Source organism: Aspergillus saccharolyticus (genome assembly GCF_003184585.1).
Source record: "Aspergillus saccharolyticus JOP 1030-1 unplaced genomic scaffold BP01scaffold_8, whole genome shotgun sequence".
Classification (NCBI taxonomy): Eukaryota; Fungi; Ascomycota; class Eurotiomycetes; order Eurotiales; family Aspergillaceae; genus Aspergillus; species Aspergillus saccharolyticus.
Genome location: NW_020290618.1, coordinates 41,758 through 62,189, shown reverse-complemented (window position 1 = coordinate 62,189; position 20,432 = coordinate 41,758). Strand labels below are relative to the sequence as shown.

General features: G+C 53.6%; 5 protein-coding genes across 5 annotated transcripts; 1 reads left to right on the top strand and 4 right to left on the bottom strand.

The window, feature by feature from the left end:
- Window positions 1-5: 5 nt before the first annotated feature.
- BP01DRAFT_292110 (xanthine dehydrogenase) lies at window positions 6-4,636 on the top strand (the record flags this gene model as incomplete). Its single annotated transcript, XM_025571680.1, has 5 exons — window positions 6-285; window positions 475-572; window positions 619-807; window positions 916-2,825; window positions 2,923-4,636. 5 exons carry the CDS (start codon window positions 6-8, stop codon window positions 4,634-4,636), a joined length of 4,191 nt encoding a protein of 1,396 aa, XP_025433017.1.
- Window positions 4,637-5,327: 691 nt separating this feature from the next.
- BP01DRAFT_315059 (gamma-glutamyltransferase family protein) lies at window positions 5,328-7,228 on the bottom strand (the record flags this gene model as incomplete). Its single annotated transcript, XM_025572548.1, has 4 exons — window positions 7,085-7,228; window positions 7,018-7,036; window positions 6,610-6,959; window positions 5,328-6,560 (listed from the first exon to the last, which is right to left on the bottom strand). Exons 1-4 carry the CDS (start codon window positions 7,154-7,156, stop codon window positions 5,328-5,330), a joined length of 1,674 nt encoding a protein of 557 aa, XP_025433016.1. The 5' UTR covers window positions 7,157-7,228.
- Window positions 7,229-9,553: 2,325 nt separating this feature from the next.
- Window positions 9,554-10,956, bottom strand: BP01DRAFT_354860 (putative isopropanol dehydrogenase). Its single transcript, XM_025574545.1, has one exon. The coding sequence runs from the start codon at window positions 10,918-10,920 to the stop codon at window positions 9,808-9,810; it is 1,113 nt and encodes a 370-aa protein (XP_025433015.1). The 5' UTR covers window positions 10,921-10,956; the 3' UTR covers window positions 9,554-9,807.
- Window positions 10,957-11,999: 1,043 nt separating this feature from the next.
- BP01DRAFT_390175 (MBL fold metallo-hydrolase) lies at window positions 12,000-13,210 on the bottom strand (the record flags this gene model as incomplete). Its single annotated transcript, XM_025577978.1, has 3 exons — window positions 12,000-12,478; window positions 12,530-12,901; window positions 12,979-13,210. 3 exons carry the CDS (start codon window positions 13,208-13,210, stop codon window positions 12,000-12,002), a joined length of 1,083 nt encoding a protein of 360 aa, XP_025433014.1.
- A 1,376-nt stretch (window positions 13,211-14,586) lies between these two features.
- On the bottom strand, window positions 14,587-16,608 carry BP01DRAFT_364056 (uncharacterized protein; the record flags this gene model as incomplete). The annotated part of the gene is made up of 2 exons (XM_025576306.1): window positions 14,587-16,312; window positions 16,385-16,608. 2 exons carry the CDS (start codon window positions 16,606-16,608, stop codon window positions 14,587-14,589), a joined length of 1,950 nt encoding a protein of 649 aa, XP_025433013.1.
- Between the last annotated feature and the right edge of the window lie 3,824 nt (window positions 16,609-20,432).

The window sequence follows — 20,432 nt, the reverse complement described above, 5'->3', positions numbered from 1 at the left end:
CGAAGATGAATCCCAACAATCCTCTCCACGACTACCTCGCCACCGAACATGCCACCTCCCTCCTGACCTTCTACTTGAATGGCACCCCGATCTCCCTGCACAGCCCTCACCCGCAATGGACGCTGCTGGACTTTATCCGCGCGCAGGATGGGTTGAAAGGCACGAAACTCGGCTGTGGCGAGGGCGGCTGCGGGGCCTGCACCGTCGTTCTGCAGTTTCGACATCATCGCACGAGACGGATGGTGCATCGTGCCGTGAACGCTTGTTTGTATCCGCTTGTTGGGGGTGAGTACTTTTTCTGTTGGATAGGGGATAGGGAAGGGGGGCTTACGTGGGATTGTGGGGGAGAAGATGGTGGTGGTAGTGCTAGGGAGGGGTATCTATCACTGCTGAGATCACAGATTGCTGGGGAATAGACATCATGACTCTGTGTGTGATGCATTCCCTACCACATACTAATATTCAAGGGTGCAGTGGTAGGAAAACACGTCATCACCATTGAAGGCCTCGGTACTATCGACCACCCGCATCCTCTGCAGGAGCGCATGGCGAAATTGCATGGATCGCAGTCAGTATATCCCCCCCCCCCCCCAAACTACCCCTTTGGGAAATGCTAAGCTGGGTAGATGCGGCTTTTGCACCCCCGGTATCGTCATGTCCCTCTACGCCCTCATCCGTAACGCCTACGACCCCCGCACCCAGACCTTCACCCTCTCCGAAGACGATATCGAGATGAAGGGCCATCTCGATGGCAACCTGTGTCGGTGTACCGGGTATAAGCCGATTCTGCAGGCGGCGAAGACGTTTGTGCGGGAGGATTTGAAGGGGAGGGTGGGTGTGCTTTCTGGGGATAGTTCTGGAGATCGTTTGCTGGGGAGGGGGGAGAGTGGTGAAGATGATGATGCTCCTGTTGAGCTACCGCTTCTGTCCGGGTCGTGCGGGAGGGCCGGGGGGTGTTGTCGGGATGGGTCTGGGTCTCCTTGCTCGGACTCGGAGAGGGCCTCTTCAGGCCGGGCTGGTTCGTCGGGTTCGTCTGGCTCTGGCGTTGAAGGAGAAAGCTCCGCATTGACGACCCCCGATGAAAAGCCCATCCCCCAGTTCGACTTCATCCCATATCTCCCCCACACCGAGCTGATATACCCCCCCGCGCTGGCGCGGTTCGTTCCCCAGCTGCTGTACTACGCCGACGAACAGCGCGTCTGGCTCCGCCCCGTCACGATCGAACAGACCCTCGCAATCCTTGCGCAGTGTCCCTCGGCGACGCTGGTCGGCGGGGCCTCCGAGGTGCAGGTCGACGTGCGCTTCAGGAACCTGGCGGTGGACGTCTCCGTTTTCATCGGGGACATCGAAGAGCTCGCTCAGATCCACCTCATTGAAGACCGTGGCATCAAACAGCTCGTCATCGGCGGCAACGCCTCCCTCACCGACATCGAGGAAGAATGCCAGCGGCTCGCCCCCGCCCTCGGCCGCTCTGGCTCGCCCCTGTCCGCCATGACCAAGGTGCTCCGCTACTTCGCCGGCCGCCAGATCCGCAACGCCGCCTCGCTGGCCGGCAACATCGCCACCGCGTCGCCCATCTCCGACATGAACCCGCTGCTCCTCGCGGTGAACGCCACCATCGTCACCCGCACGCTGGAGTCGCAGCAGACCAACCCCATGCAGACCCTCTTCCTGGGCTACCGTCGCACCGCCCTGCCAAAAGCCAGCCTGATCACAGAAATCCGCATCCCCCTGGCCCCAAGCACCGCCCGCGAATTCACGCAATCCTACAAACAGGCCAAGCGCAAAGACGACGACATCGCCATCGTCACCGCCGCCTTCCGCGTGCGTTTGACGCCAGATGATATGGTGGAGGAGATCGCCCTCGCCTACGGCGGCATGGCCCCGACGACCGTCCTCGCCCCGCGCGCCGCGGCTGTTCTCCAAGGGAATAAATGGGGCGTCCAGGCCGTTCTCGACGCGGCCGTCGATGCGTTGTTGGCCGACTTTGATTTGGTATTTGGCGTGCCCGGGGGCATGGCGACGTACCGGCGCACGCTGGCCGTGTCATTCTTCGTGCGCTTCTGGCATGAGGTTTGCGCTTCGTTTAACCTTGCTGCCCCTGGGGGTGTCCCTGGAGAAGTTCCTGCCTCTATCCCTGAGGACCTAACGTCCGAAATCCACCGCCACATCTCCACCGGAGCCCGCGACGAAACCAACCCTTACGAACAGCGCGTCGTCGGCAAAGCCCTCCCGCATCTCTCCGGCCTCAAACACGCCACCGGCGAAGCCGAGTACCTCGACGACATGCCCCCGCAGCACCGCCAGCTCTTCGGCGCGTTAGTCCTCTCGCAGCGCGCCCACGCCAAGCTTTTGTCGGTGGACTGGACCCCCGCTCTAGCCCCGGGGTTGGCGGTGGGCTACATCGACCACACCTCCATCCCCGAGGGAAAAAACCTGTGGGGCTCGGTCGTGCACGACGAGCCCCTCTTCGCGGTCAACGAGGTGCATGCGCACGGCCAGCCGATTGGGATGGTCTACGCCGAGACGGCCTTGCAGGCGCAGGCGGCTGCGAAGGCGGTCCGAGTGGAGTACGCAGATCTGCCGGTGATTTTGACGATTGATGAGGCGATTCAGGCGGGGAGTTTCTTTCCGCATGGCAAGGAGTTGCGGAAGGGTTTGATTGGGAAGGAGTTGGAGGGGGTGTTTGCGTCCTGTTATCGGGTGTTCTCGGGGACGACGCGGGTTGGGGGGCAGGAGCATTTTTATCTCGAGACGAATGCGGCGATGGCGGTGCCGAGTGCTGAGGATGAGATGTTGGAGGTTTGGTCGTCGACCCAGAATACGTATGTTTCCCCCTCCTCCTCCTCCTTATTCTTCTTCTTTCTCTGTCTGGAGATGACAGTGGGCTAATAATAACCCTTGGGGGGCCCGGGGGTATAGGATGGAAACGCAAGACTTCGTCTCCCAAGTCACTTCCATCCCCGCCTCCCGCATCAACGCGCGTGTCAAACGCATGGGCGGCGCCTTCGGCGGCAAAGAATCGCGCAGTGTGCCGCTGGCCTGCTTCGTGGCGCTCGCCGCCCAAAAGACCCGGCGGCCGGTGCGCGCCATGCTGGCCCGCGACGAGGACATGATGACCACCGGCCAGCGCCATCCCGTGCAGTGTCGCTGGCGCGTCGGCGTGGATGCCGCCGGCAAACTCCTCGCCCTGTCGGCCGACTGCTATAACAACGCGGGTTGGTCGTTGGATATGAGCGGCGCCGTCATGGATCGCTGCTGCACGCATCTGGATAACTGTTACGAGATCCCCAATGTGCATATCCGGGGGTGGGTGTGTCGGACGAACACGCATAGTAACACGGCGTTTCGCGGGTTCGGGGCCCCGCAGAGCATGTTTGTGACGGAGAGTATGATGTATGCGGTGGCGGAGGGGTTGGGGGTCGATGTGGATGAGTTGCGGCGGCGGAATCTGTATGCGGTTGGGCAGCGCACCCCGTTTCTGCAACAGATCGATCAGGATTGGCATGTACCGATGCTCTTGGAGCAGGTGCGGGTGGAGGCCCGGTATGATGAGCGCCGGCGCGAGGTGGAGCGGTTCAATGCGACGCATCCCTGGCGGAAACGGGGGATTTGTCTCGTTCCAAGCAAGTTCGGGATTTCCTTCGCCACCGCCCTGCATTTGAATCAGGCGGCCGCCTCGGTGAAGATCTACACCGATGGGTCGGTCTTGCTCAACCACGGCGGCACGGAGATGGGCCAGGGTCTGTACACGAAGATGGCGCAGGTCGCCGCGCAGGCGTTGGGGGTGCCCTTGGAGAGCATCTTCACACAGGATACCTCGTCGTACCAGACGGCCAACGCCTCCCCCACCGCTGCCTCCTCCGGCAGTGACCTGAATGGTATGGCCATCCAGGACGCATGCAACCAGCTCAACGCCCGCCTCCAACCCTACCGCGAGCGTCTGGGGGTGGGGGCCTCGATGGCGCAGCTCGCCCACGCAGCGTACCGCGACCGGGTGAACCTGACCGCGAGCGGGTTCTGGAAGATGCCGCGCATCGGGTACGAGTGGGGGACGTACGATGTGGGGAAAGTCAAGCCGATGTACTATTATTTCACGCAGGGAGTGGCGTGTACGGAGGTCGAGCTGGATCTGTTGACCGGCGATCATACGGTGTTGCGCACGGATATCAAGATGGATGTCGGGCGGTCGATCAATCCGGCGATCGATTACGGGCAGATCGAGGGGGCGTTTGTGCAGGGCCAGGGGTTGTTCACGATGGAGGAGAGTCTGTGGACGAGGAGTGGCCTGTTGGCGACGCGCGGGCCGGGGAATTATAAGATCCCGGGGTTCAGTGATATTCCCCAGGTGTTCAATGTCAGTTTCCTGCAGGGGGTGTCGTGGGAGCATTTGCGCTCGATTCAGTCGAGTAAGGGGATCGGTGAGCCGCCGCTTTTTCTGGGCGCAACGGTGTTGTTTGCGTTGAGGGATGCGCTGCGGAGTGCGAGGGAGCAGAATGGCGTGCAGGGGCAGTTGGTGTTGGATAGTCCGGCCACCGCGGAGAAATTGCGCTTGTTGGTGGGGGATGAGTTGGTGCGGAAGAGTACGGTGGTTGCGAAGGAGGGTGAGACGAATTTCTTTGTGGCGGTAGCTTAAGGATGGTATTGGATTTGATCTATGATCTATCATGTCCCTAGTTGGAGTACAGACAGGATTTTCATGCATTGAGGAATAGGTGTAAGAGAACTACAGCCCTGAGACATTGCAGCCTCCTCCTCTTGATATAATAGATCCTGGTTGGAGTTTATCATGCCTATCCCCAGGATAATATGCATAATCTTGGACAATCTTCATTTCGATGTCTTCTATTGCCCGCATCAGAATGTCCACCGTGCAATTGAACATCCCACTGTTGCCAGGAGTAGAGCTTTTGTATCAGTCTGAGACCGCAGCTTAGCAGTGGACCGCTGTGTGGACTGCATAACAGTTTTATTTAATATTCTGCGCCGACCTCTGCTACTGGTGCTGCAAAGCTGTTCTCAACGCGGCACGACATCTTCAATGAGCCTAGTCAAACACGCACCTGTCCATCCTGTCGTCTATGCAACCACTACTCTTTTCTCTTTGCATTTACCTCTTTATGCGCACTGCATGCCAATCTCGTTCCATTGCGTCAGGCTGGACGACGCATACAAAGGGGTGAATTTGCCCAGCAGATGGTACTCTAACCTCAGATGGTATGCGAGTGGATCGACTCTGTGACTCTGTCTAGAGCAGTCAAAGGTCTAAATTATCAACCCCAGCTGTATCGTAACTTGCGCATTGTACCAGGCGCGGTGGGATTGAGTCATACAGGAACAGCCATCCCGTCAGCTCTAAAGTCACTCCCGGCTTCCAAGACTGGTTGCGACTGTTCGCCATGGACCGCCCGTATGATCTGCCCTCGTCCAAAAAGCTCCCTATCCCACTCACAAACCACCTCGACCATATGGCCGCGGCGGCGCAACTCGTCCACTATGTGGGAATCTACACCCTCTTCCACGTAGACCGTCCTTTCCTTCAATCCTGCTAGCTTCTCGTGCCCCATCGCCCCAATGCAAACCCTGGGTGCATCAAGTGCTTGCTGCGAGTTCATGCCAAATACAAGCATATTCTTGAGCAGCTGCACATGTCCCTGTGGCTGCATGAAACCCCCCATGATGCCAAACACAGTGTGTAACGTCCGGTCGTCTGCATTCGTGGCTATCGCGGGTATGATCGTGTGGTAGGGCCGCTTACCCGGTGCAAGAACGTTGGGGTGATCAGGCGACAAGGAGAAATTCGCACCGCGGCTCTGCAGAGTGAAGCCGCATCCGCGTGGGATTATCCCGGTCCCGAAGCCATGGTAGTTGCTGTTCACAACGGACGCAGCGTTCCCGTTGCTATCAACGACGGCGAAATATACCGTATCACACGAATTCAAGGCAGGACTGCCGTGAAGGAGAATCCCTGAGGGGGTGGACAAGCTGAAGTGACGTGCTCTTTCCTTGATGTAGGAATCTGATAGCAGATTTGGAGTAGCTGAGTAGGTAGGATCTCCAATCCACCAGGATGCGTCCGCAAAGGAAATGCGCAAGACTTCCACCAGGGTGTGTATGTAGTCCGCAGAGTTATGCCCGAGACCGGACAACGGAGGAATCTTGTTGGTCCGTTCCAGCTCCTCGAGTAACTTGAGTGCCATGAGCGCAACAAGTCCCTGGCCGTTGGGCGGATGCTCCCAGATCTCCACCGAGTTGTCGAATCGAACAGAAATTGGATCAGTTGCCGTGCTTCCAACATCTGCATGATGGGATAAGTCGTCGTGAGTGAGATATCCACCTCGCTCCCTGACCGCTTCCACAATAGCATCTGCGACGTGGCCTCGATAGAACCCATCTTTTCCTTGCAAGGCAAGTGTGCGAAAGGTCTGCGCAAGGCCGTGGTTGGTCGTGATTTCGCCTGCTACAGGAGCACGAACGGAGTCATCTGGGCCAGGACTGGCCTTGAGCAGTTCGCGATAATTTGGCGAAGCCTCTTTGAGCGATTTCTCATTTTCCTGCCACTGCAGACTGTCAGCTTCTATGCCAATAAAAGGCTTGTGCAGCAAATACCAAACGTGCCGATATCTCAGAAACAGGAAATCCCTGATCCGCAAGAGAAATTGCAGGCTTGAGAATCTGCGCCAGGGAAAGATTGCCACTCCCAAACCTTTCGACTGTATCCACCCACCCACTCGCTGCCCCCGGTGTTGTGACTGCCAGAACACTATTAAGTGGGATTTGCCCGGGCTTGTTGCGGGGAATTGCCAACCGTTTTCGAGCCTTGTCCAGAGTAAGACTCATCGGAGAACGTCCAGACCCGTTCAAACCGTGCACTTTCCTCGTTTTGCTATCGTAGAAAAGACAGAACATATCGCCACCAATACCGGTTGATCCGGGCTCAGTCACATTCAAACTCGCAGCTAAAAGCAGCCACATCAATGGAAACTCTCTGTCAGGCCGGCCGGGACTGCAACATACCTACTGCGATAGCCGCATCCTTCAATCGTCAACGATCCATTCCAGCAAAGCAATCAACAGTACTCACTGCTGCATTTCCACCATCTGATAAGATTTGCTGGCCAGCTCTTGCGGCGAGGGGCTGTGAACATGCTATCATGCCGGTCGTACTATATACAGCGCTTCGACGACCGCGGAACGGGGTGAACGAACTCCGTTGGTAGGGGAAAGCCATTTTCACTGCGACGAAAAGTCGTGATCGAGTCAGACAAAGGTTCAAATATGGCTAGCACTTTTGGCAATGATATATGTATATGCCCTGTGGCACACTGCGAGGATGACATAAGTTCCTAGAAAGTCAGCCAAGAATGAGTGTTAACAAATTTCCCGGAGTTGGTTCGGTGCTCCCCCGCTACCCTCGGCACAGCTGAAAACCTGTCAATAATCACGAGCCGGACGGGATAGCAAGTGGGAGGATGATGTGTTGTAAAGTAGGGAAAGAAAATAGGTTCCCAATACGCATCAGCAAGATTGATCATCATTCCTTGGTTGCGGCTTTAGATAATCGGCTCAAATGGGAGAACCTACCTTGTCCCATTTCGACAGCCCTTGTAATCAAGGTTGACTCAAGTTTGTCCCATACGCTCTTTAGCCGTGCTCCTAATCTAGCAGCCACACTGGCATTAACCGGAGAAGACACAGCAAACTCCGGCCCGCCCGAGCTGCGGAGATCAGCGGGCCAGGGTGTCAGCCCGAGCTACAGTATGTACTGTACTGTAACTCCACTACAAGTGGGCCCCCGCGCCCGCACCCGCACCCGCACGTCTGATAAATAATGCGGAGCGACGTGCGCAATCTGCGGAAATCAGTTTTCTAACGGTTTGAAATACCCAGAAAATAGAAAATGTCCGAGTTGCTCCCAGAGATCTGCACGCCTTCTGTTCCGGCGCCCAGGGTTTCTCTAGCGCAAGATCGCGATTCCGACTGCGGTTGGCGCTCGGTAGCACAGCGTCTACCGAGGGTCTGCAAGATTTGTCGTGAGGGGAAGCGCAAATGCGACAAGCATCATCCGGCATGTGGACGTTGCAAAAGGTTTATGCTTCCTTGAAGATATTCGTGTTTAGCCATCTGACCCTCCTTGCTGTCTAGACTTGGGCTCAAGTGCTCATACGATGATCCCGTTGACAAGAATGGCAATGCCAAAGAACGTACAACTCCCGAGGATCCTAGAAGCCCATCGCAATTGCTTTTGACCCTTGCCGTGGAGCTCGATCCACCAGCAAGCTACCCTATTCAGAGACGATGGTACATGCCGCTTCTACTGCAACAATGTGGGTTCTATGAACGATACTAGATTGACGCGGAGCTATATAGGACCCTGGGTTAATGATCAAATAATAGTTTTGCAAGACTTTGGCTTGTCCAAGATCTCCGTCGATTCAAACAGTATCGCATACAAAATGCGAACGGTCTACGTGCGAGAGAGCTTAATAGACCCATGCATGTTCCACGCCACTTTGTACGCAGCTTCCGCACACCTGGACGCTGCCCGAAATGACTGTGACAACCCAATTACCCTTTATCATCAAACCCAGACCTTGCATCTTGTTCGGCAACGGATCGCCCAGTCACAGCATGGCGTTGATAGGGGGCTGGATGGGGCGATTGCTGGGGTTATCCCACTCGCTTTCTTTTCCGTAAGTTTGTCTCTGCTGGTGCATAGGTGTAGTTTCTGATAGGTGAGAACTGCGATCACAGTACCTTTTGGGCGATATGAACGAGTCCCAGAACCACCTTAACGGGCTGATGCAGATGATGGCTACCAGGGGGGGTCGTAGAAACCTAGGATTGAGTGGCCTATTATGCGGCCTGATAACCTTGTAAGCCTCATCAGATCCAGAATTCGGTGCATTCAAATTAATGGTCAATTCTTTGCATTCTCTAGAAGTGCCTTGGTCTTCACCATCGTCTTTGACCATTCGGATCTCGAGCTTTCCTCGCTTGCTTGGACAGACTGGCCTCCTCGACCACCAATACACTACGTCTCCAGGCTTATTACAGAAGTTCATAAAGCATACGGCGAAGACCGGCTCCCCAAGATCGTACACGACGCTATCCACGATATATATGATACCATGTGGTCTTCCAGCACAACGTCGCAGAGCCAACCCCATGGTACGTTCATCGCCTCCATTTATGAACGGTGGCGCTCCGAACGTCTTCATTATATGAACGGACTAGATTCAGCCAAGACTTCAGCGGTGTCGATGCGCGCAAAAGAACACCAATCGCCCGTCGTCCGCGCAGTCTATCTGACCGGAATCTTATTTTTCACTATACTTGACGGCAATGATTGGAGTCGGATTACAACATCTATCCAATGCAGATTGCTCGAAGAGCTTACCATGGTGTTGCGAGAGACCAGTGATTCTGTATGGCTAGAGGCAAGTCCATTTTTATTCTCCTGGCTTTGTTTGACCGGGGCGGCTGCGTCTGAAGGGGTCCACCAACGCGCCTGGCTCTACTATCGTCAAGGTTCCGTTTTCATGGCATTAGTCAATGGTCCATCGTGTATTCAAAGTGTTCTGTCGTACTACACATGGCTTAGAGGCCATGTGACACAGCTCCGACGAGTTTCGGCCTGCCACACTTGAATGAGAGATACTATCACTATTATCCTGTCCCATCTGTATTATGTACGGCCGTAGGGATAGCAAAGACCAGGGCTTGTACGCAAGCACCTAGAAAGGGTGCCACGTTTACAAGCGTCCAGGGAATTCCACTCTTCATGTCTGCGGACAAAGATGAAGTCTAAGGCTTCAGGACCACATGACTTCCCCATCCACTCAGCTTTGAAGCCGCCTCTAATGCCTCGTCAGCTTGCTCAAGCCCAAATACCTCCGTCTGAGTCACACCGGCCTTTCTGCCAAGCGGCAGCAACCCAGACTCTGCCATCTGAATCAGCTGTTGCACATGCTGGCGATCGTACATAAAGCGACCTTGGATCCGAATACTCTTGAACATAAGCTCTAGGTAAGGGAAATCGACATTGCCCGCATTTCCACCCATAAGAATGCATCTGCCGAACGCACGCAACGCCCGAATCCCGCATGCCATCAGCGTGGATCCTTGAGCCGCAGGTGGTGAGAGATCCAGATACACATCTGCTCCATCCGGCTTGTCAATTGCGGCGCGAAACGACTCGGTATCAGTCTCACCGTGCCCCGTGAGCTGAACTGTCTTCAACCGCCTCGTCTCATGGATCTTCTCTAGATTCTGCAATGCAGCCTGATTCCGCCCAGTAGCGATGACAGTGGCGCCCATTGCCAGCGCAACGCTCACAGCAGCGCCACCATACCGGCCGGTGGCGGGGCCGATGATGACGAGCTCGCCGGGCCGAACATCAACCTCGCACAGACCGCCGAATGGAACGAGACACACAGGCAAAAGACAGAGGTCATTGATGCTGTATCCAAGCCCTGCCATGAGGCGGTCCTCGTTCAAAGGGTATAGATTCTCCAGGGGGAACCGTGCGTACTCCGCATACGTCGAGTTCCGCCAGACTCCGCGCATGAGCTTTTGCGCTGCAGGAGTTCCGCCACCGTGGATGCCGTAGAGGATGGACACAGAGGGATTGTCGCGGGCTCGGATGGTGATATCGCAGAAAACAAGTTGCCCTGGCTGGAGAAACACAGAGTCTGGACCGACTTCGTGGATGCGTCCAATGGCTGTATTCCCCGGCGTCATTGGAAGGATGAGCGGGTATGGGCGCTGGTTCGTGAGGACCTCTTTCATGTAGGGGACAATATCAGCGGCCAGGATGTGAACGATGGCCTCACCCGCTGAGGCAGCGGGACGGGGCACATCTTCCAAGACAAGGGGCTCGTCGCGAGCATGAAGCACCAAAGCTTTGTATGTTGTCATTGGGACGGATTTAGTTGGGACTTGGTTCGCTCTCGTCCACTGATATTTTGAAGATTCTCACGGCAGCCGAATATTACTCCTACAATTATATATTCTTTGTGTTCGGGCGGGGGCGCTGTTTATTCCCGCAAACTCCGATGAACTGCAACGCCATGTTCAGAGCGGATTTAGGACGCATGCCACCAGCGTATATACGGCTTATTTTGTATTTCCCGTGATTTCAATAATCATTAACAGTGACTAACAGGGTCAAAACGGCACAGCAAGTGATTTTTGCATGACCGGTAGCCTGAGCTGGTTAGTAAGAGAGTATCTCTCAGGCCAATTCTTTTTAAAGTGAAAGCGATTCACTTTCTGCGCCATGATTTATTAAGGCCAGGCGGAGTTAAGATGGTCCCAGGTTTATTCTTTTACGGATTAGAATCCTCCATTTCAGTGGATCCGCCCGTATCTGCTCTGGCTTCTCCGCATACATTCCAGCCTTCGACTTTATTATTTGCATTAGAGGAGCTGATAAGGGCGTCAGGAGAAGCAAGATCTCTGAGCACTACGTCATGTAGGGAGCCAGCAATCAAAGTACTGATATATATCCGGGTGGGTCCCATGGCTGCCTTTACTGCTTATACAGTTGAACCTATACGGAGCAGCACAAGCATCGGCCTCCGCATCCGCATCCGCAGCTGGATTTTTTGCTGCGCTCACCCCACTTGGGAGGATGAGTCACCGCGGCTGAATCGGTAAGGGTTTTTCTCCAAAAGCAGTCTCAGAAGGCGTCGATGTTGGACCGCCCACCAATATTCGAGATTTTTACCGGAGAGGCTGTTGTCTGAATAAAAGTTAGTATGGCTTTACTTGCTTCACTAAGTTGCCTTTGGGTTAAGGATACAACTTGACGGCCTCGTGGAAACGAACTAGGGATATATTGACTAACACTTTATGTCGCCACAAATTAGGATGTTACTTTATGCCCTCCTCTCGTAATACTAAACTTTCTAGCATATGAAATCAGACACATATTTTGATATTCAGACTCCTGAAGTCAAGACTGTCATAATACCCGGAGCAATCCTTTTCCAAGGCTATGCAAATTGTCCGATTGCTGCATTAAAGTCTTTCAAGAATTGCCAAGTCCCGGCGACCTTGTACCCCTTCACTTCCCAGTCCGTGAGACTTTCGGGGAAGAAAGGTAAGACATCCAGAAGACTGGCATCATGCGCGATGATTACGAAGACGTTCTCTGAGCCGTCGAAGGGAATCATCCTCTCAAGCGAGACCTTGGCGTTCTCTAAATCTTCATTCATTGCGGCGTTCAACTCATAGAACGGAGTGCTTTTGACATTCTTGCTTTTGAGTCTCGCAGGGGAGATAGCTTCGAAGATGGACGAGGGACAGGCGGGTACCGTGTGAGTAGCCCTGTCAAGCGGCGATGGTGTGATCTCTGTGGGAAGTGGGAGGTGGTCTGATGGGCGGTATTCTCCCGGATGATGAGCGACATCGCCAGCAAGGAGGATAAAATGGTTCTCTGAGGTTCGAGCCAGTGCGCTGATGTGGTTATGGGCTATTGTGAAAATGTAAGTAATTTCGGTCATCACAAGGTTGACATACTTACTATGTCCGTTCGACCTCAGCAGGTACAGGCTGCCATCTTGGAAAAAGTCGACGGCTGGAAAGCCCCCGAGGTCTATGGCACCACTAAAATCCACTTCCACCAAGTTGCGTCCAATGAAGGCATCATTAGTGACGACAGCATCCATATTATCAGGATAACCTGGGGTAGTCGCTTTGTCGAGCTGGAATCCAGGGCCGACGAGTAGTTCCGTGGACGGAGGAAATATGGAAGGATCCCCAGTATGGTCCATATGGTGATGGGACCAGATGATACTGTTGATTGAGTGCAAAGGGATGTTGGCCTTGCGAAGTTGATCCGCAACATCATGCTCAATCTCCACCACTGCTTTGGCAGATTTTATTTGGTCCAAGACTTTCACCGTGACTGTCAGTATCCAAGGTAACGTTTACTTTTGCAGCACGGCTGACCACGGGTGGTAACTTGCTTACTAGTGGGGGGTAGCTTCTCCCTCCAATCCTTTCTAATCCCAAGATCGAAAAGGACCCTTTGACTCTTCTTCTTGTTCTCTATTAGGAAGCTGTAACAAGGAATATCAAGCAAGTCATGCCCTGGGATTGGGGTTTCGAAGACGTAGGCTGTGGGCACCGTGGTTTGCCCCGCATGAAGTATTGAGACCTCCACGGTCGAACCTTTAAATTGTGGTAACTTTAACGAAGTCATGACTCTGGGTAGGACTTGGAATAGTTTGAGATGCGGAATTCGGCTTGGACAGAAATCAATATAGAGAAGAGGGAACTCCCGACTTATAAAGTGATTGAATGGTTCGCAGAGCACTTGAAGGAAAGTCGTTTTCCAGAAGACCATATATCATCTGGGCAAGGTGATTATGAATTGGTTACAAATTAGTATCATTGGGCTTCAAGGGATGATTAATGAGGTAGATGATGATTCATCCACATAATGAGTCTGCTTTCGGATTACCTATTCATTCTTATCGGCAAGGCAGACTGAGACTCGATTCACAGTCAGAAAATTGTATTGATCGAATGACCTCAAAGCAGAATCATTTTCAGCTCTTGTGAAAATCCTTGGAAAGTTATCACGGAGGATGTGCTTGGGTTTCACCAGCAATATTCGTGCCCCTAACCTGTCTCCGTTGATCCTGACACTGCACTTGCAGCCCCACCTCGCCTTTCTGATAAAGGGCATTCGATTCAATCAGGACCCAGAAAGTCTCACTCAATGTGTATTAGAAAATCTCAGGTCCTGCGGGTCTGCATCGAGGGTCACCTGCGACAAGGCATGAAGCGTGGAATTGGCCGCTCCGGAACGAAGATAAGAAACATCCCAGTCAAATGTATGACCAATAATTGTTTGCGAAACGCATTCTTTTGACAAAGATAGTTGTGCAACAAGTCTTGTTGGCTATTTCTAGCAATAAACGTCTCACCTTGATTGGGAACCATAATAATCGCTATCTCGGACCTAGGCATCAAGCTTTCGCCCTCGTGTTCATAGCGTAAGTGATGGGTGCGGATGCCAATGCGGATGCGGATGCAGGTGGGGGTGACAGAACACAAAAATTGTGGAGCCAAGGAATGTAGCTTGACCGGGCTGAAAAACATATCAATCTGTGGACCCACCGACTCTCCTTATGGGCGAGTATTGAGTACCTGTGAAGAAATAACTCTGCAGGTGGAGCTCAGCAAGACTGTATAATACCGGCTGAGCAGTCTAGCCGCGACCTGCTGCCCGGCAAAGTAGTGGTTGTTTGAGGAGACGTAACATTTTCACTTCAACCCGTGTCTTACATTGACCGATGACAACATCACCGTGAACGGGTAGCCGTTCCCTATGTCTCAGACGCTCAGTGGGAATTTTCTACACCAATAACATTAAGCATCACTTATGATTGAGGTCAATATACTCCGTCTATTCTCGCTTGCTGACCAATCCCTCAACTCATCTGGACCCCGATCGCTAGGAGAAGATATTTCCGGTAACCAATGAGATTAAGGATAAAGAGGGAGAATTTCTAGATTACACAGATTCTATTCTATACATTTCATACGAACAGGCGTTTCAAGCTAAGACTTTCACGCGTCGGTTGCACAGGGCACCCAGACGGTTGTAGTGCTGTAGATGGTGGAAACGTCGTCATTCTCCGTTGCGGCTGAAGTCAGTGGTCGAGTGGGCGGTGCAGTCGGAGCGGCCGAGGGAGCGATCGGGAAGACAGTAGTCGAAAGCAGAACTGTCTCGGTCGTGACTGTGGTGTGTTGGTCGGACTTTGCACACTGAGTGACGGCTGCTGGGCAGACAGTCACGGTGGCGGTCCGCGTGGTGAAGATACTGGAAGTGGTTTCAGTGGCTGCGGCGGTCGCGGTGGCTTCGGCAGCTGTGATCGGGCAAATCGTAGTGGAGACCAGGATGGTCTCAGTGGTGGTATATGTTGTTTGGTCGGTCGCAGCGCAGTGGGACATGTCAGAAGGACATCTGGTTAGAGTCGCCGTGCGCGTGCTGAAGATGCTGGAAGTGGTCTCGGTGAGAATTGGAGCCCACGTCGCAGTAGCCAAGGCGGCGGTGACAGGGCACACGGTGGTGGAAACAAGGACGGTTTCGGTCGTCACAAAAGTGGTTTGAGCCGCAGCCGCACAGTTCGGTTGGCTCGCAGGGCATCCGGTGATCGTGGCGGTCCGAGTGCTGAAGATACTGGAGGTGGTCTCAGTGGCCCCCGCGGTCTCTGTCGCGGTCACCGGACAGATCGTGGTATAATCCACGATCGTTTCAGTGGTGAGATAGGTGGTGCGAGACGACGCCGGGCAGTCGGTCACGGTTGAGGGACACGCCGTCACAGTCGAGGTGCGAGTCGTCAGAACAGTAGACGTAGTCAACCCTGCGGTGGGCATGCTGATAGGTGATGTCACGGTGGCGGTGTGGGTGTTGGAGGATGCCGTCAGGGGGTACGTAGAAGAGCTCGATGGCGAGGATGAAGGGTTGGCTGCATGGCTTGATGCTGGTGGTGAGCCAAACGAAGGCACCCCGACAGAGCTCGCACTAGCAACGATCAGGAACGTTGACGACGGGCGGATAAGAGGGATTGAAGACGCGGGCCGCGAGAGGAGACTGGGGACAATCGAAGCAGATTGGGAGGCGATGGGGACACTGGATGAGACTGAACTATGAGATGGCGATGCGACGATAGCGGTGGAAGCCGCGATAGAAGGGCTGGGAGTGTTGGCGCGAGGGCTGCTCGACACCACCGAGATACTGGAGACGAGAGAACTGCCAGGAAGAACTGCGGCTGACGAGGTCACAGCTGCACTGCTGCCGGCAACTGTCTGTGAAGAACTGCTGATCACTGCAGAGCTAGGGCTAGCCACTGGAATGGATGTTGCCAAGACCACTGAGGAAGATGCAACAGCAGTGGAACTGCTGACTGCAGTTGGAGTAGGGGTCGAAGTGGCACATACTGTCGTCTCCCCCGGCTGGAAATTGTCGAAGTCATATCTGGCATATGTCCCCAGGCAAGCCCAGACGAGGTAGATGTCCAGGCTAGAACTCGAAGGCGTGAAAGTCTGGGAATAGGTCGACCAGGCTGGACTGGAGCCATACGCCGAGGGATAAAGACTCGTTCTTCCACTGCCAATAGCCATCGTATAGGCCCAGGAGTTTTTCGCAAAGTACAGGTAGCAGGGGGATGTGAGGGCTGAAGAAGTCGTGTATACCAGGCGGTAGTCGACGGAGATAGCAAGGGGCTGGGTGGTGTCGAGGTCGGTCAGGGTTTGTTTGAGATAGGTGTAGGTGGTGGTCGCGCCAATGGAGCTGTAACCAGTCAGTCAGTTACCTCGATTCCTTCTTAGAGCAACCCAAGATTTAGCCGCCAGGCATCCATACTAGTAATACTCCCCCGAGGCAGCATCTCCAGACACCACCGATCCCGCGGACGCTGCTCCAGTCGCTAGCAACGCCGTCCAGTCGGTCAAGTCTCCCGTCTCGAAAGAGGGATTGTGAAAGGTGCCCACCGTGTTTTCCACCTCACATGTCACGGTCGCATAGGCCACGTTCACTATGGAGCTGGTGAACAGCAGACTCCCGAGGTCGGCTCGAATCCAGCGCATCGTGGGAAAAGGTGAAAGAGTGAAAGACGATGGAAGGAATGAGGACAAAGGAGCGGAAACAGCGGAGGGTAACCAAACGAATGACGGGTGCTCTGCTGCTTGTCAGGGAGTTTGGGGGCGATCCTATGTCATATTTATGCTTTGGGAGGTGAACGATGGCATTGCGCGGCACATAGTAGTGGAGGTATGAGTCCCGAAGCATGAAGTGAAAACAGCCGAGAGTAAACCCAGGATAGACTAGTGATATGTGAACTATTGGGGGAAAAGACGCAGCCATGTGGGGGGAACAAGAGCTCGATCTGCCCCTGAGTCGGATTTCAGGTAATTTTACCCGATATATGATTTTCGGAACAGTCCGGTGATGAGACTTTTTGCTTTTCAAATATCGTCAGGAATGCTAGAAAATCCAATGAAATCAGCTAAAGTATCCTACGGCTTTTCCGCGCTATGACTTGTAAGTTATTGTATACAGTATCTTATCGCTGTTGGAAGTCGCAGATCGGGTTAGGGTTAGTGCCGTGGGGCAAAGCGAGATTCCCGGCAGTTTGTCCTCAGAACCAATCATACGAACCTATCCCATACTTGGTCATGTCTATCTCCTACAATCCATCTTTCACAAAAGACCATAACGCCCGCCGGAAGGTTAATACATAAGTGGCTGCAGTAGGGGCTGCACATTCCGGTGTCATCAGGCACTCACGGTCCCACCAGACGGTCCATGCCACTCAATTTCAGCATTGGTTCCACGGTTTCAGTGATGCCACCAGTGGCACACCCCCTGCACGTCAAGCAGATGCAGGTCGTGGGGTTTGGGCAAACATGAAGCCAACAGCTATGCCAGGGATCTTCTCGCATGGACTTTCGATTACAAGGAGGTCCTGCATAGTCAGACGGCGTTGAGCCTGTGCATCATGTACCAGACGAAAGGCAGTGGGACCGCTCATCACGCAATCCAATGGCATAGGCAGCACCTGCTGAAGGCCGTCCACCAGAGAATCGCCGATCAGCGAGTCGATGATGCTCTGCTTTACAGCCTCTGAACTACTGTATGATTTCGGTTGATGACTGTCTGGGCTTGCACGAATCCCGTGCCGTGCACCTTAAAGGCCTGCAAGATATTATGCGTCTTCGCGATGCCAGCAGCAGTAGATCGCAGCCCACGTCCTCAGCTTCCAATCTCACCCCCAGAAATCTGCCAGCACATTCTTCGCTGGGCAGATTGGTCCTGGTCAACCGCATCATGGTTGAATTCCACCTGCGAATGAGCCTTGTCTTCGAGCAAAAATTGGGCACGCGGTCTGACAGACCCCCTTTACCTTTGAGTCCGGGTCTAGGCCCCGATATCGATGGCCTGGTGGACCTACCACCACCCGGCTTCCAGGAGCTCGGTCAGTCTGGTTACTCACACCATCGCTATTGAACCTGATCTCAAATTTCTCCTTCAGGTTAGACAGTGGGATGGGCACAGAAGCCACAACTCGGGAGACGCGGCAGTGTTTGCCCTTTACTCCCGCTAACAACCTCGAAAAGTGTATTAGCCTTGCTCTCATCTCGCTCGCAGACGATCTCAGCGCTCTGGGGTCACACCCATGCGTTGTGATTTTTTGACAAGCCGAACACCACGCGCGCATGCTTCGAACGCTGTCATCATGATTTGCTGAGCCCTGGTTTCTGGAGCTCGGAATCTGGATTAGCACGGTCATTGCGACACCAGCGAGAACGTTGCGTACCTCCTGGCATGTCAAAATGGAGGTGCCTTGGATGTCGACGTCGTTCTCGCAGTCATTCCATTGCGGAAGATAGAGTTTTCAGTCGATTGATCAAATCGACAGCGTTCGCCGGCGGTTTTTCGTCGATAAGAGTCGGGCCGAGGATAGGCGAAGAGCTTGCAAAGATTACTTTGACCTTCAAGCTGAGAAGCATAGATCACGAATACAAGCCCCAGACTCCGTATAAATATTGCCATATACATTAGTGTAGCACTCTTCCCTGCCCTCGAAATTCCTCCAAATGTCCTCGCCGATTTGCAATCCCACGACCCCAACATGCGACGTCGGTCTAGCTGTCCTGATTCTCCTTCTCATTTGCACCCGCCATGGGGAAGAGCACAGATGGTCGATGCAGAAGGACAGTGGATCCACTGCCATCTCAGTTTAGTCTATCCTCCTCTCCCCGTTGTTGGCGCCCCAAATGACGTTCCCAAAATTGTCCCTGAGCAGAGATTGTAGTGGGAGTCAGAGTGGGTTGCGCATTCATCATGCGGCCGGCCACCAATAGATGGAAAAGGTTCTCTTAGACACGTAAGATAAACCATCCCTCTGCGAAAATTCTTACCCGTAGTCGCGAGCGAAGATCACAGCAATTCTTAGAGCGGAATCAAGGTACGTTAGCCTCAGTAGTATCATCATCAGGTTAACTCAATAATGCAATAAGAATTGTTCATCATGATGCGCTGTAAATGAAGACATCGGGAGATGGATTCACCTATAGAACGATATAAATCAGCAAAACGCTTGGTGGATAGGAGGCATACGACCAGAGGGTCATTTTTGGCTTCGAGATGAGGATCCTGTATAATATCACAACGTAACCTACTCTTAAGATATGAGTCCAATCATGGTATACAAGCTCGATACTCAGATTTCACAAGGAAATATGTCGAGGCTATGACGAAGGGATTGTCTTTTGAAGTAAACAACGATACCAGCACGATAGAACCTCCAAGTCTATGTTGCTCGTGTGAAAGTCCCGAAATCGGCGAACCTGGACTGCTGCGATCGGGTGCATCCATCCTCCACCACCGACTTATTTCCATACCCGATTCAGCTGTAAATGATGCATTTCCCGTTGGAAAGGGCTGGGAGTGGACAATTGACGGTCGTATGCCTGACACCCTGGAGCAGGGAGAATTTCATCTGGTGCCTCCGCCCCCTCTCTCCGAATATCGCAAGGCATCATACGTTGCATAGCCCTAATCGACGTTTAGGTCTGTCGCGCGACTCCTCAGTTCTGCGGTCTCCTAGTTCATGCCGGTTGTTATTGGAAGGCGTGTCTTCAAAGTCCCAAGCGGACCTGCGGATTCATCTCAAGGATATTCTGATATGCTGGGTGGTGGCGCTGTCAAGAGCGCTTCGAAATCAACGAGCGGACATTTGCTGCTCCTCGACCTGGACAGCTGGGTTGCCGTCTTCCCATTCTGGGGGGGACGGATGATGGGCAATTTCCGTTGACTCGTTACGGTTGCATTCTCATCCAGGTTGTTTGGTTGTATGCATCGATGGGTGGAAGCGGGGAACCGAGAGAGGATCAGCTTACACGACACCCACCTGAAGCAGATACGCGGCTACGAGGTACTGAAAACCTACACGCAACCCAAAACGCCCGGGCATAGCAGTTTGTGGTCGATTGAGGGGTTTGTTCGGTTTGTCTACTCCGTACGGTTTGTCTCAATGTTCTGTGTCGGTTGGTTATCACCACGTGCGATAAAGCTCGATCAAGAGTTCTGCAATGAAAAATCTTCTACAGCGGAGCGGGATGTGCTGGGCGGTTGTGAGCTCCGATTGGTGGGTGAGTGGGCGGATACAGAATATGTAGGGACAGAAAATTCTCGACTCCACCACACGTTGTACCGCGGGGCAATCGCCTCTTGTCCCTTCATGATTCGGAGATTGATAGACAGTCGGAAAGATACAGGGACAGGGATCTTCATATCATCTACCGAGTAGTGACGGTCGGGGTATAGACTAGTAGAGATTGTCACTGACTCCCTGGCTGGCAAAGACCGACTTCCGTCGTCCATCGTGAATCACTACCAAGTAGTATCA

Excerpts from the sequence above, each read along its gene's own strand:
- BP01DRAFT_354860 (XM_025574545.1), bottom strand. The coding sequence starts at position 10,920 with ATGACAACATACAAAGCTTTGGTGCTTCATGCTCGCGACGAGCCCCTT.